General features: G+C 40.5%; 1 protein-coding gene across 5 annotated transcripts; it reads right to left on the bottom strand.

The window, feature by feature from the left end:
• Window positions 1-2,110: 2,110 nt before the first annotated feature.
• ferry3 (FERRY endosomal RAB5 effector complex subunit 3) lies at window positions 2,111-23,266 on the bottom strand (the record flags this gene model as incomplete). 5 transcript variants are annotated; one of them, XM_083561056.1, is made up of 14 exons in its annotated part: window positions 23,194-23,266; window positions 21,967-22,191; window positions 18,067-18,212; window positions 17,167-17,348; window positions 16,729-16,828; window positions 15,118-15,243; window positions 14,908-15,010; window positions 12,897-13,097; window positions 11,545-11,667; window positions 11,011-11,082; window positions 10,399-10,601; window positions 7,679-7,736; window positions 7,076-7,143; window positions 2,111-3,960 (listed from the first exon to the last, which is right to left on the bottom strand). In XM_083561056.1, exons 2-14 carry the CDS (start codon window positions 22,142-22,144, stop codon window positions 3,868-3,870), a joined length of 1,653 nt encoding a protein of 550 aa, XP_083417182.1. In that variant the 5' UTR covers window positions 22,145-22,191; window positions 23,194-23,266. The 5 variants fall into 5 exon arrangements, with proteins under 5 accessions (XP_083417182.1, XP_083417185.1, XP_083417183.1 ...); XM_083561059.1 differs by having other exon boundaries at window positions 14,908-15,014; window positions 15,122-15,243; XM_083561057.1 differs by having other exon boundaries at window positions 21,967-22,151; window positions 23,194-23,261.
• Window positions 23,267-23,407: the final 141 nt, after the last annotated feature.

The following is a 23,407-nucleotide window of genomic DNA, read 5'->3' as shown; positions in this document are numbered from 1 at the left end:
ATGGTGTGGGGGCGGAGCTTTGTTTTCAATTTTCCTGATTGGCTGATTGTAAACTGCGTGAATTAGTGTCAATTTTGTGGGCAGAAACACTGATTTCTGACTGGTTTAATCCTAATTGAAAAGGTTACTGTCACTCCAATAACCACTCTTTGCAATGGTGGGCAGAAAGGCATCTTAAGATGAACAGCACATTGAACCTTGAACCAGAAGACCACGTCTGTTTGCAGGGATCTGAGGCTACCCTGGGTACAGACTCACCAAACTTGTACAGTTGAAGATGGTCAGAAAATCAGACCATGTGTTCAGACCATGTGATTCAACTGCCCAGTTTCATTTAGCCTGTGCCCAATATACCCTCAGATTTCCGCTTTGATTCGAATCAATGGAAAATATTTGTAACTACTGCTACAACAATCATTAGAGCGATTTGGGATTGTACTTTGTTGTGAATTTATCATGTAGCTCTGAAATTCCCAGTAAGTTTATCTGGAACAGGGAAGCCTAGATTAGATTACAGTATCAGTTTCTGTTAAAAACATAACTCAGAAATAAAAAGGGCAAAAAAAAAGAAGGAGAAATTGGTTTATTTTAATTCCAAAAAAAAAAAAAAAAAGAAGCTATTGATGGTTATACGTCAAGTTCTAAAAAGGGGCTAAATGAAGCTGCAGGTCATCCATTACAGAGAACACGTCTGACCTTTAATTGGCATCTATTATAAAAACACATGCTAAATCACTTAGACCACTGGATGATTTACTGTACAGGCTCACATGGTCAGTGTCACTTGACATATGAGATCAGCAACTTGGACTTTTTCATAAAGTGTTATTGGTGCATTAGCATTGCGCCCCCTGGTGGTCCGTAAAGGTCCCGCAGGTCACTGACTGCAATGCAGCACAGAAAAACGCATTCAGTCACTTTCAACTTGACCTTCGGGTTTTAGTTCAACATTTTATATTTATTGCATTCGTCATAAAAACTATACAATTTCATAATTCATTTTTGCCAGGCAAATTGACAAAGTGATCATTCTTATTAAAATGTTTTTTTTTTTTTCTTTCAGTATCAGTTCAGAGATGCAGCTGACCCAATATCCAGAATCTGTTTTGGGCCAATACCTAGAAAAATAAAAAAAGTTTTTACATACGAAAGGTATGAATCTTATCCAATTCTGTAAAAAACAAAACAAAAATGTAAAAACATTGTATTTGTTCTAGACTAACAAAAGTATTACTGTTACGAGAAAAGTTCACACAATTGTATACAATTGTCTTTGTATGTGGAACCATTAAAAAGTTCAATACTTAAACTAGGAAACCCAAACCTGTTCCAGCATGGCAATGACCTTGTGCAAAAAAGCCAGCTACATGAATTTCCCTGGGTTGGAACAGAAGATCTCCTGCGATAGAGCTCTGACCTCAACCCTGAGTAACACCTTTGGAATAAATGTGCACCTGCACCCCAGGTCTCCTCACCTCTACTAACACACTGGTGGCTGAATAAAATCTCACAAATCTGCACAAAAACACCAACAAATCTAGTGGATCATCTTTCAAGAAGATTGGAGGTTATTATAACAGCAAATGGGGACTAAATGTGGAATGGGATTTTCAAAAAGCAGCAGATGGTCAGATGTCCATACATGCAGTGTACATTCAAGAAAAAATACTGAGTAAGAACAAAAGGTTAATACTGGAGGATTCAGTGTCAGTATTAATATATCAGTATTTATATTGTAGTTATTTTTTTTTTTTTTTTTTTTTTTTAACAGACTATGCATTTGATCATCACTGCACCTCAACATGATTTATCTGTAATAAATGGACATTCGTCACAATCCAGATGAGGATGAGGTTCCCTCTTGAGTCTGGTCTTTCAAGGTTTCTTCCTTATGCCATCTCAGGTAGTTTTTCCTGGTCACAGTCGCCACCGACTCGCTCATCAGGAACAAACGTACACTTCTAAAGAACAAATTCATTCTTTCTTACCACATTATCTGTAGAAAGCTGCCAACTGTCCATTGTTAAAAGTGCAATACGAATAACGAATTAATTATTCAAATTCCTATTTAAATATTTGCACATTTGCATAAAATCATAAAAAGCATGAATGATTTTGAATTAATGTTTATTTCACTGTAAAAACGTGCAAGAAAAAAGCTTTTTACAGTTCACTCATTTCACTTCTAATCAATATTCTCAGTAGGAATTCAGGGCAAATCAAAAAATAACCAACATTTTGGGAACATTTTAGAATATGCTAATTAGGAATGGGATAGGGAATGAAAATATACAACCAAATAAACCTTGATCGTGTAGAAATTGAGATTTTTGGTAAAGGAAAAATAATTTCACATAGCCAATCCGATATCACAATATATTGTATACAAATATTATACAATTTACAATAAATTCAATAATGACTAACACCATCTAATGGATTGCATTATGGTCACCAATAGGTAGAAATATTAAACGTAAAGTTTTTTTGTTTGGTTTTTTTTTTTTTTAGTTTGATGGGTTTTTTTTCCATTCCTACATACGTTACAGATGTACTGTTGTGTCTAAAGAAATGTCTACTCGTTCAGTTTCCCCTTTTTCTGGACAGGAAAGTGTTAATTTCTGTGGCGTTATAAAATGTTCAGCCATGACTCATATTTTCTTTTCAATTTCACATCATTTTCATGACATTATAGCTGTAAAGACCCCTAAGGGAAGAGGAAAAGCCCATATAATGACCTGATCTGAAATTTTAAACAAAAAAAAAAAAAAAGCACAAAGGACCAGTCATTACTGAACAAAAGAGAATGTCATTGCACTTACTGACTCCCAGTGACTAGAGACGAGATCAGTTTCTAGACGTGAAAATGTCGTTATGTGCAACGAGGGGAAAATGAAACTGATATTGAATTGATACCGAAATCTTCTAAGAGCGTGGCCACGAAGCCTTGCCACAGAAAATCTGAAATGAAATCCAATCACAAAGTGGTCCATGGGTCTGATGCGAGAGTGTATTTTTACTAAATTCTCGCTATGAGGACCTTTCACGTCACGGATGCTGATTCTGCACCAGGAAACTGATTTAAATATTATGAATATTATGCAATGAATGGACATTCGATGTAAGATGAAGATGGGTTCCTCTCAAGGTTTCCATCCTCATACCAATCTCTTGGAGTTTTTTTCCTCGCCACTATAGTAGCCACTGACTCGCTCATTGGGGATGAAAACTTATAGGAAATAATTAATGATCATTTATATTTGTAATTATTTCTGTTAAGCTCTTTGGGATGATGTGTAACGTTAAAATCTCTAAACAAACATCTGATCCATGCTTGGAGCCATACATTTTGACTGCTAAGATATTTCTCTTTGGGAAGGGTTTACATTATTTTACATTTAAGCATGTTTCTTGTAAATATTAGTTATAAGACATTCTTTATGCAACGAATCCTTTAGTGCTGTGCTTCTTAAAACGACTGAGATCTTGGCTCTAATCCCATCCATGGCTAAATACTTGGTATCCGGAGGTCATCGCTGAGTTTTGCTAACACATGCCAATTGTTTAGAGTACATATAGCTGGGAAAAATTCTTCAATAAGCACAGCTGTGGCATTCCCAACTAAATTTTCCACACATCTGGATTTTAAATAAGATTACATACATACGTGTACAGACCCCAAAAAAAAGTTTTAAAACTAATTGATCATTGTGCATTTTCATTCTCCACCATTACATAAACCCATGTTTCAGTCACCAACTCCAAGCACCTCACACTCTGAGATCTCTAGTCGTGTCCGTCTTTTTTGAGGTAAAAGTGTGGCTGCAAAGCATCCTGGGAGATCCTTCTTGCGTACACGTGGCTTGGTCAGCGTTTGGATGTGAGCGTGAGAGTGGAGGAGACTCTGAAGATCTGAGGGAGCATGCTGCTCAGCTGGTAGAACATTTCCTCTGAGATACTCTGTCGAATAAAAAGGAGGAGCGATTGCTGAGCATTGGTCAGGAAATGAGCAATGGAGAATTCGAAGTACAATAAATCTGAAGACATTTTGATATCATAGAATGTAAATCGGCTTTGGTGAAAAAAAAACTTCACCCAATGGTACTGAACATCAGGGGCCGTGTAGAAGAGTAGAACTTGTTGATTACTGTATTTTCCATTAAATAAACAACTGGGTGGTAAAACCCAAAGAAGTTTTATTTCATCAGCATGTCCTGAGGGCTTTTATTCCATTCACGACACATCATTCACATAAGCAATATCGTGTTTAATGCATTTAGTGTAACGGTCTTCCTGTTACTTTATCACTTACGTTACAGCAGCTATAAAAATCCGTTCCCCACGACATCCTCTATTTCTCCTCACTTTGGTATAATAAAAAATACGCAGCCTCTCTTAGACGTTTCGAACGCCGTCGACGCGTTCTTGGTCAAAAGTATTAGGACACGACATTTCCAGACAATATTGTATGTGATTCTTCCTCAAACTGTTAGTATTTAGTTGGAGGTGCACGATTTTATAGGATGTCTTTGGATGCAGTAGCATAACATTTTTCCGGGCTTCAGTTTCAACTCAATGAAGGTATCTTCTAAATGGGCTGGAGTGAAAGATGAATGTCCTGCGATAGATCTATAATAGATCTATAAACCCTGTTAGACATCTTTGGGATGAATCTAAATGCTGACAGCACCCCAGTTGTCCTCACTTATCTACATCAGGACCTGACTTTACCAACACCAACACACATTTGTAGTTGAACGAGCAAAAATCTCCAGTAAATCAAGTAAAAGCGGAGAGTTATAACTACATTATGTGAAGTCTGTGTAAGTCATAACTATAAAATCACAGTCATGTGATCCAAGTTGAGAAAATGAATCAACACCTTCTAACCAATCAGAACAGAGCAAAGTTGTGGGATATTAAAGACTAAAAGCAACAAGGTTGGATTTATTATTAATTGATTTGAGTTCTCTCTTTTAAGTTCTCCCACTTAGAAATCATGGAGGGGTCTGAAATTGTCATCGTAGGTGCATGTCCACTGTGAGAGACATAATCTAAAAAAAAAAATCCAGAAATCACAATGTATGATTTTTTTAACTATTCATTTGTATGATACAGCTGCAAATAAGTATTTGAACACCTGAGAAAGTCAATGTTAATATTTGGTACAGGAGCCTTTGTTTGCAATTACAGAGGTCAAACGTTTCCTGTAGTTTTTCACCAGGTTTGCACACACTGCAGGAGGGATTTTGGCCCACTCCTCCACACAGATCTTCTCTAGATCAGTCAGGTTTCTGGCCTGTCGCTGAGAAACACGGAGTTTGAGCTCCCTCCAAAGATTCTCTATTAGGTTTAGGTCTGGAGACGGGCTAGGCCACGCCAGAACCTTGATATGCTTCATACAGAGCCACTCCTTGGTTATCCTGGCTGTGTGCTCCGGGTCATTGTCATGTTGGAAGACCCAGCCTCGACCCATCTTCAATGCTCTAAATGAGGGAAGGAGGTTGTTCCCTAAAATCTCGCAATACATGGCCCCGGTCATCCTCTCCTTAATACAGTGCAGTCGCCCTGTCCTATGTGCAGAAAAACACCCCCAAAGCATGACGCTACCACCCCCATGCTTCACAGTAGGGATGGTGTTCTTGGGATGGTACTCATCATTCGTCTTCCTCCAAACACGTTTAGTGAAATTATGACCCAAAAGTTTTATTTTGGTCTCATCTGACCACATGACTTTCTCCCATGACTCCTCTGGATCATCCAAATGGTCATTGGCAAACTTAAAACGCGCCTGGACATGTGCTGGTTAAAGCAGGGGAACCTTCTGTGCCATGCATGATTTCAAACCATGACGTCTTAGTGTATTATGAACAGTAACCTTGGAAACGGTGGTCCCAGCTCTTTTCAGGTCATTGACCAGCTCCTCCCGTGTAGTTCTGGGCTGATTTCTCACCTTCCTTAGGATCATTGAGACCCCACGAGGTGAGATCTTGCATGGAGCCCCAGTCCGAGGGCGATTGACAGTCATGTTTAGCTTCTTCCATTTTCTAATGATTGCTCCAACAGTGGACCTTTTTTCACCAAGCTGCTTGGCAGTTTCCCCGTAGCCCTTTCCAGCCTTGTGGAGGTGTACAATTTTGTCTCTAGTGTCTTTGGACAGCTCTTTGGTCTTGGCCATGTTAGTAGTTGGATTCTTACTGATTGTATGGGGTGGACAGGTGTCTTTATGCAGCTAACGACCTCAAACAGGTGCATCTAATTTAGGATAATAAATGTAGTGGAGGTGGACATTTTAAAGGCAGACTAACAGGTCTTTGAGGGTCAGAATTCTAGCTGATAGACAGGTGTTCAAATACTTATTTGCAGCTGTATCATACAAATAAATAGTTTAAAAATCATATATTGTGATTTCTGGATTTTTTTTTTTTTTTAGATTATGTCTCTCACAGTGGACATGCACCTACGATGACAATTTCAGACCCCTCCATGATTTCTAAGTGGGAGAACTTGCAAAATATAAGGGTGTTCAAATACTTATTTTCCTCACTGTGTGTGTGTGTGTGTGTGTGTGTATATATATATATATATATATATATATATATATATATATATATATATATATATATATATATATATATATATATATATATATAAATAAATAAAAATATAAAAAACACGAACACAATATGTTTGATGGGGACACAGATTTAGACTGAACTATTTAGAACCAGGACAGGGGTGTAAAAGTGGTGGCCACGAATGTCAAAGATCCCTTTGATGCTTGTTTTTAATCCTGTTATCCTGTCAGCGTGGAGGAGCAACACGCTATGAGTTCCCTCAGGTTATTAGACAAATAGAGGCAGCTGGTGTTCAATAAAACAAAACTTCATCGCGGTGGATGGAGCTGAATGACACAGTGCAAGAAAAGGTTGCGCTAAAGCCGGAGATGAGATTTATTTTCGCCAGAGTGAATGAACTCAAGGGTACAGGTCAGTGCACTAAACTAGCACTGTAATAAACAAAACAAAAATAAAAGATGTAATTCCATGTTTCCTCAGAGCTTACAAGGTCATACCTGAGGGACGAGGAACTGAACGGTTCGGGAGATGCCTCCATCCCATGATGCCATCTCCATCATGAAACCTTCAGTGGGGGGAAAAAAACGGATCTCAAAAATGTGGACACTTGAATACAAGGGTATATTTTTTGTTGCCTGAAAGAAAAAGTAAGTCATATGGTGTAAATGTAATTAGTGAACATTAACTTCATTTGAGCAACATGTAGAAACCACCGGAGCTTTTTACCATAGTGTCAAAAACACCAGTCTAACATTCTAAAGCTACAATGTGCATCGAACACCAAAGATCTGAATCTGTGCGAACCTGAGCGTCCTGACCTCTGCACTATGACCATCTACATTATCGGTTATTATGTCGCCATGGTTACAACCATCAAATGCTGAACTTACGATAAATGGTTATATGTTTTTTCAGAACATAATGTAATTTCTACCACTAGTCCTGTAACTGCTGCAACAGCCAGAAAAGAAAAATACACAAAAGTGCACAAACAAGGCAGAAGATTTCGAGCTGACACTCGGGTTCCCAGGAGTAATTACGTAGTGGGCAGCGTGTTCTCTAAAGTCAGCAGTTCCTCTATTTGCTCTTTGCTTACTCACCTTTCACACATTTAAACACCAACTCAGCGCGCTTCAGACACCAGGGAATGGTCATCTCCTGCACAGAGGAAAAGAGCAGGACTATAAGATCTTAAACCTCTAATTCTGGGCAACAAAAGTGCATCATAAAGCAGTTTTTGTTGGAAAATTGTTTTAAGGATTGCATATATTTAAAAGCTTGTGGACACCTGGGTATGTGCTTCTATTTGAACATCCCATTCCACATTAAGTCCTAATTTGCTGTTCTAATACCCCCCCCCCCTCCCCCCTGGGCCTTCAGTCAGTGTTCACATTCATTTCCAAAGGTGTTCAATAGGGTTGAGGTCAGAGCTCTATAACAGCAGATCTTTCGCTCCCAACCCATGCAAAGCATATCTTCATGGAGCTGGCTTTTTGCACATGGGCACGGTCATGCTGGGAGGAACAAAAATTCTAATGCTACCACAACCTATACAAAAGTGTGTCTGCAAATTTATGGGAACAGTTTTGGGAAAAAGTTGAGAAAAAGGCTGATCTTTCAGGAACTGCACAAAAGAACCTAAATATCAAAACATGAACCATTCAAAGTGAAGCTAAAAAATGTGTTAACGCAATGACAAACCCTCAGCTGTCAATCACAAAGTGTCTATAAACACACTTATGTGGAAGAGGGCAGAAGATCTTAATGTAGTTAATCTCGATAATTATTTATATCTTACCGTAATTTCCACTGAATTTGACAAAGATTTTTATTTTGAACATAAATAAGCAGCACCTGTCTATAAGCCGCAGGTTCCTACACTGAAACTTTACACAGGCTTTAACGAAAGACAGTGTCTGTTACACGGCTTGTATCTAAGCAGTAGCCTACCAAGAAAGTCATTGTTCACTGTCTTCCTCCTTCCTTTCACAACTATTTCTCTCGAGAGTTTATCTTTTGGCGTCGTCGTGTGTTTAAAAATCACCATCGGTGAAGCTTTTCTCCCGATGCCGTGCAGCTCTGAATACAGGTGAAGTCTGTTTTCATGCCTGGTTGTTTTTAGCGTGACGAATGATTCGCATTTCCTGTAGACAGTCCGAGTGAGCGGCAGGTCAAACGTCAGAGGAACATCATCCATATTTATGATGTGGTGCGGCCCGATTCAGTGGGAGCGCATCTGATTTAATATAAAGAGTTTCATTGGTTCACTTGAACCCGTTCTGCAATTTCATTGGTCTAATGTTATAGGGTTCAGTTTTTTGGCATGAACCTTGTGAAACCGGGAAAAACCCAGGAAAAATCTTTAAGCCGTGGGGTTCAAAGCGTGGGAAAAAAGTAGCGGCTTATAGTCCAGAAAATACGGTAGTTTCTTTTACATAAATCTCCAGTTATGGAGCAATGCAGGACGAAATTTATTTCTGGAATATTCTACAGTCTGCTTGTGTTTATCCTTTTATTATTTTGTATTGACATTTAGCTGAAGTTCAATATGGATGGAATATAAAAAGGAATAAAAAGACTTTTCCCCTCTGTGGTCGGCTGGAGCAGGATCAGGATCAGCAAGATATACGTTTTTTTGTTTTTTTCCTCAAACACTTTAGACAGTGTGACCAAAAAAATAAATAAATAATGAAAGTATCTAAATTACAGAAAAATATTTTGGAATCAAAAAGCATCGGTTTCCATTTTTTTTTAGGGAAACTTTAAACCGGTTGCACGGCTTAAAACAATTACTTTCACCAAGAGACCGGTTTAAAAACAAAAAAATCCAGAGCGAGTGCAGAAGCTGATTCTGGAGGTTTCTACACCTTATTTATGGCATACATTTTTTTGGTTTTTACATCTACAGATAGATCTCACTTTCACGTCATTTTTGAATGTCATTTAAAAAAAAAAAAGTTGGTTTTGGCTAATAAGAATGAAATCAAATCAATAAACCGTTAAATAAGTAAAATAAATAAATAAATAAATAAAATGCTGACAAATGTAATTTCAAATTATATATATATAAAAAAAAAAAAAAGTCATGACATCCGGTACCCACAGTTCCAGGGTTCTGGTTCATGGGAGTTTATTCAGACTTGTGAATGTGTAGTTGTTATTCACCTCATTTGCAATGAAATTTGCAACTTGAATATTATTCCCGATGGCTACAGAGAAGGTTCACTGCTTGTGCTGGTGCTACTAAGAGTCATGCTGCTTCTTTGGAAGAAGAAAAAAAATCAGGTGTCCATAATAGTACACTATAAAAAGTATGAAAGGTTGCTGGTACAGTACAAAGCGTGTGTTTTTGCCTTGATTAACATTTAACAGATGTTAATTTCACTCTGAATTGTTATATCCGTTGCCATGACCTTTAGTAATAAAGCTCACTTTCAGCAAACACTTTATATGGGTTGGGGTGGAGCTTAATCCGGAGCCTAACCCAGGATCTCTGGGTGGTGTGATGATATATCAATACTGTACCAGATTATGCCACAGTGATTTTTTTTTTATGTTTTTATCATAGATTTATTATAAATTCTGTTTCGATTTAACTCATTCGGATAGATTCATTTTTAGACCCTAACCCAAGCTCAGGCTGGAATCAGGGACCCTCCTGGAGGTATTAGACAGAAAACATCCAAAATTGGTTGCGTATTAAAAATTCAATTTGTCACCATTTGGTCAAGGAATCGTTCATAGCTGGTCCTTTAGAAACTGTCAGTGAACAGGTAATGGACCACGAAGACCCACCAAGCAACAAGCTAAACAGTTTTACCTCAGACATGTCATGCACGAGCAGCAGCGGGACGGTGATGGTGGTGATGTCGTGCGTGCAGCACACTTTCAGGATGTTGCGCAGGCCCATGATGGCCGGGTCTCGAGCCGTGAGGTTTGCCGAGCGCACGTTATCGTCCACGCACAGGTGGAACATTATGTGTACCTCGGATAAGTTGGAATGACGAGTGATGTAGAATTCACCTGGAGGGGGGGAATAAAATCACCAGCTGATTACAAGAAATAGGTTTAGAGACATTGACAAAAAAAAAAAAAAGACAGGAGGTGGAGCTGAAGATGAGGACGGACAGGATTAGAAATGAGTTAATAAGAGGGCAGGAAGGACATTTTTGGAGACAATGTGAGAGAGAAGCAATCAAGATGGTTTGGTTACATGTGCAGAGAAAAGACAATCGGTGGAAGAATTCTGAGAAAGAAGGTGATCATGGAGGAGGTTTATGGATGTGGTGAGGGAAGACATGCAGGTGGTTGGTTTGAAAGAGGCAGAAGTAGAGGACAGGGGGGTATGGGGACGGATGATCCGCTGTGGCGCCCCCTAATGGGAGCAGCCGAAAAAGAAGAAGAATCTGTCAGTGTTTAAAAACAAACGTACCAGGAAGGATGTTGGAAGGGTTTCGCTCAACGTTCTTTGTTTTTTCGTCATGGCTCCCATTTCTAGGAATCTCTGCAGGAGAAGATATGGTTCTTAATGCTCTGTCTGTGATTACTTTAGCAAAAAGCAAAAAGTTCAAAATGTAAAAAAACAAAACCACCACATTTCTATATATCAAAACGTACATTCTACTTTAAAAAAACCAACAAAAAAAAAACTGTATTTAATACCAGGAGTATAAACTCATTAAATACTTCATGTAAGCTACCGAGATCATGAATCAACAACAACATCCATCTGATCAGAAGTCAGTGACACCCGGAATTCTGGCAAAATATTTAGATGGCCAGAAAAGAGCTGGGTAGCATTTCATTGTTGCTGGCACCAGGCGAACGAAATGAAACACTTCCCTGCGGAGCCCGTGAAGTTGGATATGCCGTGGCGCAATGCAGAGGTGGGTGTTTTGGAAAGGGGGGAATCCACTTCCCACACCCCCCCACACAAACACACACACACAGTTGCTGTATCACTCACCCGGCTGCTGCTTGCTGCTGCGCTGCGCCCGTGCATACAGCACCACCTGCTGGACCACCTCCAGCTGCTCGGAAAGCCGGGAGAAATGGAAATCCGTGCACTCTTGAGACACGGTGGCAAAATCTGGATTCACAACAACGAAGGATAAAATATAAACCAAGCCAAAATACTTTAAATGCTTTCGATATTTTGGAGATTTAGTGACATGCGGAGTGGTCGCTGAGCGGGTATGACGTTGGACTTTGGATAGGAAGGTCGTGAGTTCAAATCCCAACACCACCACGCTGAGCTCTTGAAAGAGCCATAATCCTCAACTGCTCGGTTGTAAGTCGCTCTGGATGAGGGGTTCGGCCAAATGTGATAAATAGTAGATGCTGATGGGACGTGGTGTATTATAATGAGTTCCATGAGCATTAAATATTGATATTTTATTCTACATTTATGCCATTTAGCACCTTACATTTATCTCATTCATACAACTGAGCAGCTATGGAGTTAAGGGCACATGAGTGGCTGCTTGATGAAGCTGGGATTTTAAACTCCTGACTTTGAGATCCAAAGCCCAATGCCTTAACCACTAAGCTTCCACCTTCTACATGTTAAAGAACATGGAAACCTCCAGCGCCTAAACATCAACATTTACAGAATTCGGGAGGCATCCTTATCCGGAGCAACATACAAAAGTACTTTGAAGTCCCCATCAATAAATACATTCTGATGCTGGTTCATTAGGAAACAGAGTAAGAATTCAATCTACTCAACTCTAGTGGGAGAGAATTTAGTTAGAAAGCAATTGGAAATGCTAACGTAAGTACTGCTAGACAGGGTGGGTCTATTGAAGATTGCTAGAGACTATGGCAATCAAGTGGTAATTTGTACCACCACCTCAGTTCCAGAAGAGAGAAAGATCTTGAAGCATGCCTTCCATGAACCCTGACAGCTCGAGGATCGAAGAGAGAGTGGTGCAGTGCGGTGTGCGAGATGAAGATAATAGATGTGAGAAGTAGATACGGGAAAATCAAATCATACAAAATTCGATGTGGCTGAAGAATAGCTGACTCCACCTTTCCTTCCTTTTAATATGAAGGTCTAAGACAATAACCTGAAGGTTTTGAGGAACATTCACCATGTTCCTACCAGCATGTCATTTTCTAAGCGTATATATTAAATCGGTAATATGTATTATAGATTATTATAGATTTACTGATATCTATCTACATTTACATATTTATTGAGATTTTTTTATAGATCTCCATCTATATTGATAGATTTACAGATCTCTATTTATAGATCTCGATTGTCTACGCCTGATATCTATCCTTCATATGTAGAGAGCGAGTGAGGTGCCATGCCTCTCTTTATGCCGCTGTAGGAGTTCACTCGGTTGTCGACGAGCAGGACGAGGCCGCAGAGAGAGGACGAGTACAGAGAGAACGCTGTCTGAAGCCGACGCAACTTGACGCTGCCTCCGCTCCCGTGGCGTCTGTGCCTGCAGAAGTCCAACACGTTAGCCCGGACCAGCCGCAGGTTGTGCATCGTCTTCAGCTGAGCACCTGTAGCGAGTGACAAAAAAGACTTATATTATGCACAGAATTATCACACACACACAAGCAAATAATGGTATTATTTTTTCAGAATTACACCCCGGGTTTAAAAGTGTGTATCGAGACTGTCACAAAGAAGCTACTAGAGCAGGCAGTTTTTACTCTCATGCTGATGGGAGCAGGTGGTTTTCCCGCTCGTGCTGATGGAAGCAGGTGGTTTTCCCGCTCGTGCTGATGGGAGCAGGTGGTTTGCGCTCTCGTGCTGATGGGAGCAGGTGGCTTTTTCTGCGGTGGTCAGAGATGAATTTGGGCGGACAAAGAAAAGCCACACTGTTTAACGCGGGAGTGTATCCGACCACGGCAGGCTGCTGCTTTATCCTGATAAAGGGTTGCTGTGATTTAAATGACAATTCTGATTGCATTCTGCTGGAAGTACAACCAGCGTTGGTTTATTAGAAGACAGAAAACCAAGTACTTGAACTTGACACAAAGCCTGGCCATGGGGATGCTTGGGCTGCCAAATGGTTTTTGACCTTGATGTGACTTTGACCCTGTTTGGATTCATTAATCGGTCATCCGTTTGTTACTTGTTCATGAGATATCACACGATTAAAAGATGGATGGACGGACAAAAATAAATCTGAAATTCTACATGATTCATGTGAGAGCGGTGGTATATTTATTATCTAAATTTTCATCATAATAGCACACGGTGGAACAAATGATTTCAGGTTCCTGTACTTTATCAAAACTTTTTTTTTTTTCAGAAAACACTAAAGTCTGTTCAAAAGCTAAAACTTTTCTATGATTCCAACAGAAATGTAAACTACTATTACTACTATTAGCAAACATCATTTGCAGTAAACAGGCCCAAGATAATGTGAGCAAATAAAACATAACCAAAATGTATTGGGTTATAATGAACTTTGATTATACACTAAAGGTCGGACGATTAATTGGCACTGAGAGTTGATCTGCAAAAATCCATACCGATAGTTTTTCCGGGTAGCGTTCGTTGCTGGAACGACATAGAAGATCCGCTGCCATTATAAGAGCGGCCTCTAGAGGATCACTGATGGCACTTGTTTGTTCTTAGCACATTTTTCAGTGCTGTTTTTTATTTTTGTAAATATGTTCAATACCTTTTTTTTTTTTTTTTTTTTTTAAACAGATTGCTAGTTTATAAATTTTTTTTTATTTAGTATTAATTTTTAAAACTATCGGTCGATTAATCGGTATCGGCAAAGTGCGATCCATATCGATATCAGTACAATCCACTATCGGTCAATCTCTAATATAGACCTGTACTAATATATGTACACTATATGGAAAAATGCTTTTTGCCATGTTATCATAAGACTGTGTATGTGATTTTTGAACATCCCATTCAACATTTAGCCTCCATTTGCTGTTTAACCTTCACTAGATTTTGTGCTCAGACACAAGGGTGTTAGTAAAGTCAGGTACTGATGAAGGTGAGAAGGTGAGGAGGTTCCTGGGGTGCAGTCAGCGTTCACATTCATCCCAAAGGTGTTCAATAGGGTTCAAGCTCTATAGAAGGAGATCTTTCACTCCAACTTATATCTTCATGGAGGTGGCTTTGCGCACAGGGGCATTGTCATGCTGGAACAGATTTTGGTCTCCTAGTTCAAGTAAAGATAAAATCTCATGCTACTGCATCCAAAGATATTCTATACAATTGAGTGGGAACTTTGCAGTAACAATTTGATTTCAGGTGTCCCTATACTTTTGTTAATATACTGTATATATATATATATATATAATGTCCCATCCAGGTGTTTCCAAACAGACGCCATACCTAAATGAATGGTAAAGCTTTCCTCCAGCTGTCGATGCTCCTCGAACACTCTGGCCCCCAACTCTCCGGCCTCGCTCAGCTGCCCAGGCTGTACCTTAATCTCCTCACTATGACACAAGCGTGATATAGGACTTTTATCTGCCTGCTTACAAGAATAAATGCCTTTTATCCATAACATTAACATCACTAATGAAACTCCTAATGGGACACTTGCGTGATTGTGCTGTTGTTCGGGTTGCGAAGGTCCTGGTGCAACTTAACCACCCACTCCTGGTACTCTTGCTTCTGAATCCCAGTTACTTGCTTCAACTCACTGGCCCACTTGTTCTCCAAGACCTAAACACCAAACATGAGAATTACTACCACACCGAGCAAGAAGATCCAATAAAAATGTATTATAATAATAAAAAAATAAAAAAATAAAGTTAGCATTATTAATTATATAGTCTTGTATAGACCATTTCAACAGCCACTTAAGGAAGTGACGTCTTTGGTCCTCGGATGTTTCCGGCGAGTTATCGTGCAAATTGGCGGGAGGTTGTTTAAACGCGGTGATATTGCGGCATCTACTTCGGATCGAGGATATCTACTTTTATCTAAAACCGACAACACGTGTGACGAATTAGAATTAAATGTGAATTAGGTTTAAAGTGAATGTGAATTAGGTTCTCTTGTGTAGACGCACTCGGCCTCAACCAAATAACGATACAGGTCTGGATGTGGTACTTCGGGTAAACAATTAATGTTCTGAGTGAAAAGTTGTCCATTTTTTGTTTTTGTACATATCTTAACTGTTTTGTTTTAACTAGAAAGTACGTGGAAACGCTTTGGGATAATATCGACCATTTCAAGCAATAAACAATATTATATATCAATCATTTAAATTCATAAGGAAGTTTATTACTAATATTGATTAATTATTGGTAGATGTTGGGGTCAGTAATTAGCTAGAGCTAGCATCAAATTTAAACATGTACATAAAAACAAATACAGCCCTTTTTTCCCCCCAAGCTGTCTAGACTACAAAATCCATAGGCAACACACAAGTATTCATGGAAGTATTATATTATATATTATATATCCTGGTTGTCTGGATGTTTCAAAATCTGAATTGAATGGTCTACACTCTAAGGCGTGATCTCCGCTCCTCCCATTGTTCTTTCAGTTGTTCCTCCTACCAGTTTACGTTCTATTGGTGAGCGGGTTTTTTCCTCCCATGCTCTGTCTGAATTCTCCCCATTGAGATCAGACAAGGCGACTCTTTTGGTGTTTTTAAATCCGCTCCTAAAACGTATTTTTCAGGATAGCTTTAATGTGATTTTTTTTTTTTTGTGATGCATTCTTTGACATTTATTTACTTATTTTATTATTATTTTTATTATTAGTTCATGGGGTATATCGGAAGGAGAATGCTGAGGATGGAGCCACCAGGAAGGAGGAAATGAGGATGGGCAAGGAGGAGGTTTATGGATGTGGTGAGTGAAGACATGCAGGTAGTTGTTTTGAAAGAGGCAGATGTAAGGAGACGGATGATCGACTGTAGTGACCCCTAGTGGGAGCAGCCGAAAAAAGTAATACAAATCTTCTATGCTTGGAAAGCGCTTTGATATCCAACTATTAAATGCACTATATAAAAAAGATTTGTTGATAATTATTTGTCTTTTTTTCCTCTTCTACATACAGCCTACTGCTCTGAATCCTGAGCAGATATTTGATGGATGGCTGCAGGAATCTAAGAAGCCCAATATTATTTATTTTTGATGGTTAGAACAGAATCCATGACGTGCTACGAATTGGCCCACTGTGTCGTAGTGGTCTTACTTGCTGAGCTTCGAAGTGCTGCGCTGCCACTGTATTAACGTCCTGATCGCTCAAGGTCTTTCCCAGTTCCTGCATGACCTTGTCCATTTCAGCTGCCTGCCTGTATGTGGGTGAGCAAAAAAAGAAAAAAGACAGGAATAAGCTGCCGGTGAAGCTAATGTTCTCTTGTGGAAGCGATCTCTTGTGGTGATCTACACGGTCCAAGCACTTCCGAAAGTAAAGGCATCATAACACCTACATTTATCGTTTTATTTAGTTTTGTTTTAGTCCCGTTCCACACCTGGACCCCCTGAGAACCCAAAGTGAAAACTGCTCGATTAAATGAACCTCCCCTCCATTAAAGCGGTATTGGTATGTGCCAGCCGTAATGTTGATTAAATATTCTGGAATAATTACTGGACACAAATTCAAGGAACCTCCTTTTCATGCTCTACCAACCTCTCCTGGAGTTTCTTCAGCTCCATGTCTCGCTCACTGATGAGCTCGGACACGCTGACGTAGTAGTTGTGCTCCAGGTTAAGCAGTGTTTCCGAGGCCGAGGAGTGAATCAGGTCGTGATACACGTTCGCAAAGTCCTCGTCCCAGCTAGGCTCTTCGGGGCGGGCGTGTTCTAGCGTTGTCTGGAATATAAATAAACAAATGAATAAATCAGCAGACATCACACAAGTACACGGTAGGTATGACTTTTCAACCATATACGGTTCTTTCTTTAAAAAAAAAAAAAAAAAAAACATTTGCTCCAGCATGACAATGCTTGTGTGCACAAAACCAGCTCCATGAAGATGTGCTCTACATGGGTTGGAGTGGAAGATCTTCTGCTATAAAGCTCTGACCTCAACCCTATTGAACACCTTTGGGAGGAATTAAAAACCACAGGCCTCCTCACACATATCAGTACCTGAACATGACTTTATTAGTGTCTAAATAAACACAGATCTAAAATCTAGCGGAACATCTACCCAGAAGAGTGGAGGTTCTTATAACCGCAGATGGGAGTACATAAAAAAAATCTAGGTGTTCTATTTAAAAAATAAACCTTACAAATTTCTATCTATAATCTATAAACGAAAGCTTTGATTTTACAAGTTCCTGTGAATTCTTGCTACTACAGAAATGATGACGTATCTGCGATTTGGAATTGCGTTGAGAGCTGCCATTATAGAAATATAATCATTACCTTCTAAGCGATCAGATTCGAGAATTCAACAGTGGTATCGTGTAATTTTAATAAACAAACTGGTGCAGTCAGTGCAAAGATCAACACCCTATGTGTTCATTCAAATAACATCTGGTCCAATATGCTAATTATTCAACACATTCCGTGTGTATTGCTCCTACCTCAGTGTAGGCCTTGGCCCACAGGTTGCTCAGTTTATTAATGTCAACTTCTCCAGTAGTGATCCTCTGCAAAGCTGCTTCAGCTTCCCGGTCATAATCCTCCAACGTTTCTCTTTCGACGAACGCAAGAAGTTTGTTCTTTAAGCCTGAAACAAAGCAAGGTTGAGTTTCTATTTGCTGATTTGACATTGTTGATATTTATTCATATATTCGTCTGGAATGTGGCAGCTCAGTGTTCAAATCCCAGCACCAACAAGCTGCCACTGCTGGGCCCTTGAGCACGGCTCTTAACCTTCAACCTTTTCCAGGTCAGCAAAAAACATTTAGCCTTTGAGTGATCTCCATACTAAATGATCTCCATTCTTCTGGGAAGAGGTTCCACTAAATTTTGTAGAGATTTTACCTCATTTGGACACATGGATGTATGAAGATCAGGAGATCTTCCACTCCAAATTATGTAAAGAATATTTCTAAATAGAGCTGGCTTTCAGTAAGACGTCTACAGAGACGGCAGGAAAAGGAGCAGTGTAGGTGAGTAGAGGTTCGGGTTGGTACTTTAAATGTTGGTACTATGACGGGTAAACGGAGAGAGGTCGCTGATATAATGGAGAGGAGAAAGGTAGATATGCTGTGTGTTCAGGAGACCAAGTGGAAAGGGAGTAAGGCCAGGAACATTGGAGGTGGGTTTAAACTGTTTTATCATGGTGTGGATGGAAAGAGAAATGGTGTAGGGGTGATTCTGAAAGAAGCGTACAGTAAGAGTGTAGTGGAGGTGAAGAGAGTTTCTGATAGGGTGATGATCGTGAAGGTGGAAGTTGAAGGGATGATGATAAATGTCATCAGTGCCTATGCTCCACAAGTTGGCTGTGAGATGGAGGAGAAAGAAAGATTCTGGAGTGAATTAGATGAAGTGGTAGATGGTGTACCTAGGAAAGAACGATTGGTGATTGGGGCAGACTTTAATGGGCATGTAGGTGAAGGGAACAGAGGTGATGAGGAGGTGATGGGTAGGTATGGTTTTAAGGAGAGGAATGTGGAAGGGCAGATGGTGGTAGATTTTGCTAAAAGGATGGAAATGGCAGTGGTGAACACGTATTTTAAGAAGAAGGAGGATCATAGGGTGACGTATAAGAGTGGAAGAAGGTGCACACAGGTGGACTATGTGCTATGCAGGAGATGCAACCTGAAGGAGATTGGAGACTGTAAGGTGTTGGCGGGGGACAGTGTAGCTAGACAGCATCGGATGGTGGTCTGTAGGATGGTTTTGGAGGCGAAGAAGAAGAGGAGGAAAGTAAGGATTGAAAGAAGAATAAGATGGTGGAAACTGAAGGAGGAAGAGTGTAGTGTGAGGTTCAGGGAAGAGGTCAGACAGGGGCTCGGTGGTGGTGAAAAGGTGCCGGATGATTGGGCAACTACTGCAGGAGTGATGAGGGAGGCAGCTAGAAAAGTACTTGGTGTGACATCTGGAAATAGAAAGCAAGACAAGGAGACGTGGTGGTGGAATGAGGAAGTGCAGGAGAGCATTAGGGAAAAGAGGTTGGCAAAACAGAAGTGGGATCGACAGAGTGATGAGAAAAGTAGGCAGGAGTACAAGGAGATGCGGCAGCAGGTAAAGAGGGATGTGGCGAAAGCCAAGGAAAAGGCATATGAGGAGCTGTATAAGGAAGGAGAAAAGGATTTATACCGATTGGCCAGGCAGAGGGACCGAGCTGGGAAGAATGTACTGCAAGTTAGAGCAATAAAGGATGGAGAGGGAAATGTGTTGACTAGTGAGGAGAGTGTGTTGAGAAGGTGGAGGGGGTATTTTGAGCAGCTGATGAATGAGGAAAATCAGAGAGTGAGAAGGTTGAAGGATGTGGAGTTAGTGAAGCAGGATGTAGATAGGATTAGTAAGGAGGAAGTGAGAGCAGCGATTAAGAGGATGAAGAATGAAAAGTCGGTTGGACCAGATGACATACCGGTAGAAGCGTGGAGATGTTTAGGAGAGATGGCAGTGGAGTTTTTAACCAGATTGTTTAACAGGATTCTGGAAGGGGAGAGGATGCCTGAGGAATGGAGAAGGAGTGTGCTGGTACCGATCTTTAAGCATAAGGGAGATGTGCAGACCTGCAGTAACTACAGGGGAATTAAGTTGATCAGTCACACCATGAAGTTATGGGAAAGAGTAGTGGAAGCCAGGCTGAGAGAAGAGGTGACCATCTGTGAGCAACAATATGGTTTCATGCCGAGGAAGAGCACCACAGATGCCTTATTTGCTTTGAGGATGTTGATGGAGAAGTATAGAGAAGGACAGAAGGAATTGCATTGTGTATTTGTGGATTTAGAGAAAGCGTACGACAGAGTGCCAAGAGAGGAGTTGTGGTATTGTATGAGGAAGTCAGGTGTGTCAGAGAAGTATGTGAGGGTGGTGCAGGACATGTATGAGGACAGTGTGACAGCAGTGAAGTGTGCAGTAGGTACGACAGACTGGTTCAGGGTGAAGGTTGGACTGCATCAAGGATCGGCCCTGAGCCCTTTCCTGTTTGCAGTGGTGATGGACAGGTTGACGGACGAGGTCAGACAGGAGTCTCCCTGGACTATGATGTTTGCAGATGATATTGTGATTTGTGGTGAGAGTAGAGAGCAGGTTGAGAAGAGCCTGGAGAGGTGGAGATATGCGTTGGAGAGAAGGGGAATGAAAGTCAGTAGGAGTAAGACAGAGTACATGTGTGTGAATGAGAGGGAGGGCAGTGGAGTGATGCGGTTGCAGGGAGAAGAGGTGGAGAAGGTGGAGGAGTTCAGGTACCTGGGGTCAACAGTGCAAAGTAATGGAGAGTGTGTTAGAGAAGTGAAGAAAAGAGTGCAGGCAGTGTGGAGTGGGTGGAGAAGAGTGACAGGAGTGATTTGTGATAGTAGGTTATCTGCAAGAATGAAAGGGAAAGTTTATAGGACTGTGGTGAGACCTGAGATGTTGTATCGATTAGAGACAGTGGCATTGAGTAAAAGACAGGAGATGGAGCTGGAGGTAGCAGAGCTGAAGATGTTGGTTTTCGTTGGGAGTGACGAGGATGGACAAGATTAGAAATGAGTTTATTAGAGGGACAGCACATGTAGGATGTTTTGGTGACAAGGTGAGGGAGGCGAGATTGAGATGGTTTGGACATGTGCAGAGAAGGGACATGAATTATATTGGTAGAAGAATGCTAAAGATGGATCCACCAGGTAGGAGGAAAAGAGGAAGGCCAAGGAGGAGGTTCATGGATGTGGTGAGGGAAGACATGCAGGTAGTTGGTGTAAAAGAGGAAGATGTAGAGGACAGGGTGGTATGGCGACGGATGATCCGCTGTGGCGACCCCTAATGGGAGCAGCCGAAAGAAGAAGAAGAAGAAGAGCTGGCTTTCAGCACAGGGGCAATGCTGGAAAAGGTTTTGGAAAATTTCACACAACCTCATCCAAAGACAAGTAGGACAACTGTGCGCCTCCAACGTTGTGCTTACAGTTTGGGGAAGAAGCACATATGGCTGGAAAAGTCATGCCACAACACTTTTGTCCATATAGTGCATTGTTTAATACAATGAACACATGATTTCAAACCATCACAAGCGAGAAATCAAGAGAATGCATAATAAAGTGGAACAAGGCTAAGCACAATCCAGGCAATAGAAAGAGCTTCATGCTGAAACATCTGCTAAGAAGACCCCAAAATTTACATAATTACCAAAAGTGATATATACAATGTGCTGATTTGTATTAGTTCAGAAATCTCACAATATCAAAATGCAGGAATGTACTTTGGTGACCAATAGTTTTTGGTGTAGCATTAAACCCTGAGCAGAAGAACATTCTTATTCATCCCAAAACACAATTCTGTTGAAATCACATTAAAGAAAATTTGATCAGATGATAAGAGCGAATTCTTACCCTTTTCTACAAAGCAGGGGATTTTGTGGAGCAGCATCAATCTCCCGTGCAGATCGTTGACATTCTCCTGAACAGGAAACTGCAGAGGAACTTTGAGGACGCAGTGATTTCTCCCTGCCTTGAACTCGAACACGAATTCTTTCTCCGTAGTGCTCGGCTTCCCTTTAGCCTTCCTCATCTTTCACCTGCGAACGGGTGGAAACCAAAAAGAGATGCCCAACACACCTGGAATAATTCAATATCAATTTTTGTCAATATCAACATTTTTCATCCAAGTGCTGGTGGCTGGAGATGCCGTAAAGGATGTTATGTTTTCCGGCAGAAGACATGGTTCAAAACGACAGAAATTCTACTGGTCTGGTGGCGTCAACTACATCTGATGATATTGATACTTTCACCATCAAACACAGGCGTGAGTTCTACTGTTTTCTTTTTACGATTCGATTTCACCAAACCTTTAAGCGATCGCGGACCATTCAAGATTTTTTTTCCCCCGGACACATTTCTTTTCTTTGTAGATGACAGTTCCCCCACAATCCTTCCAGTTTTTAATAATACATCTGCCTCTTTCACACCAACTACCTGCACATGTCCAAACCATCTCAATCTCACCTCCCTCACCTTGTCTCCAAAACGTCCTACATGCACTATTCCTCTAATAAACTCATTTCTAAACCTGTCCATCGTCATCACTCCCAATGAACATCTCAACATCTTCAGCTCTGCTACCTCCAGCTCCATCTCCTGTCTTTTACTCAATACCACTGTCTCTAAACCAGACAACATCTCAGGTCTCACCATACACGCCAATACTTTGACTCTTTTGAACGGGCAGTGTTTATTTGCAAAGTGAACACACATGATAGGGGTGTTTAATTAAACCAATGCAATGGCATTTCCAAAACCCGTTCAATAAACGGTTACAATGTGCATATGCACGTGCAAACATATCACACTGTGCCAACATGCACTGGCATCACAGGGTTCAAGAAGTACATGGTAGTAATATTAAAACAAACAATGATGCAACCCAGGCCTAATAAACACCATCACCCTGGTATTCTCCTGCACGAGCCCGACTAGCTTCCGGGTTTCGTTCGAGCTTCACCTGCTGTCTAAACACGTGATCTCTACAAGCAGCCACATAACACAAGGGTTTGTTCTTAATCTAATCGGGTGTTTTTTATGCACCAGTGTGGGGTTTAATAGTGAATTTAACACGCTTACTGTCAGACCGGGCTGAAGTTCGCTTCCTATTCACCAGCTTCTCATCTGAATTGTCGGTTCCACCTTAAAAAAAAAAAAAAAAAAATCGTGCACCTACAGTTTTTGCCTGTAGATGGCACCAAAAGACGCTTTTTTATTCTGCATAGATGAAACGGAAATATGGTTTACGTATTGTATAAATATAGTGTGGTGACATTTTACTGTAGAAATGTAA

Source organism: Silurus aristotelis, assembly GCF_946808225.1.
Source record: "Silurus aristotelis genome assembly, chromosome: 14".
Classification (NCBI taxonomy): domain Eukaryota; kingdom Metazoa; phylum Chordata; class Actinopteri; order Siluriformes; family Siluridae; genus Silurus; species Silurus aristotelis.
This window is presented reverse-complemented; position numbering and strand designations above follow the sequence as displayed.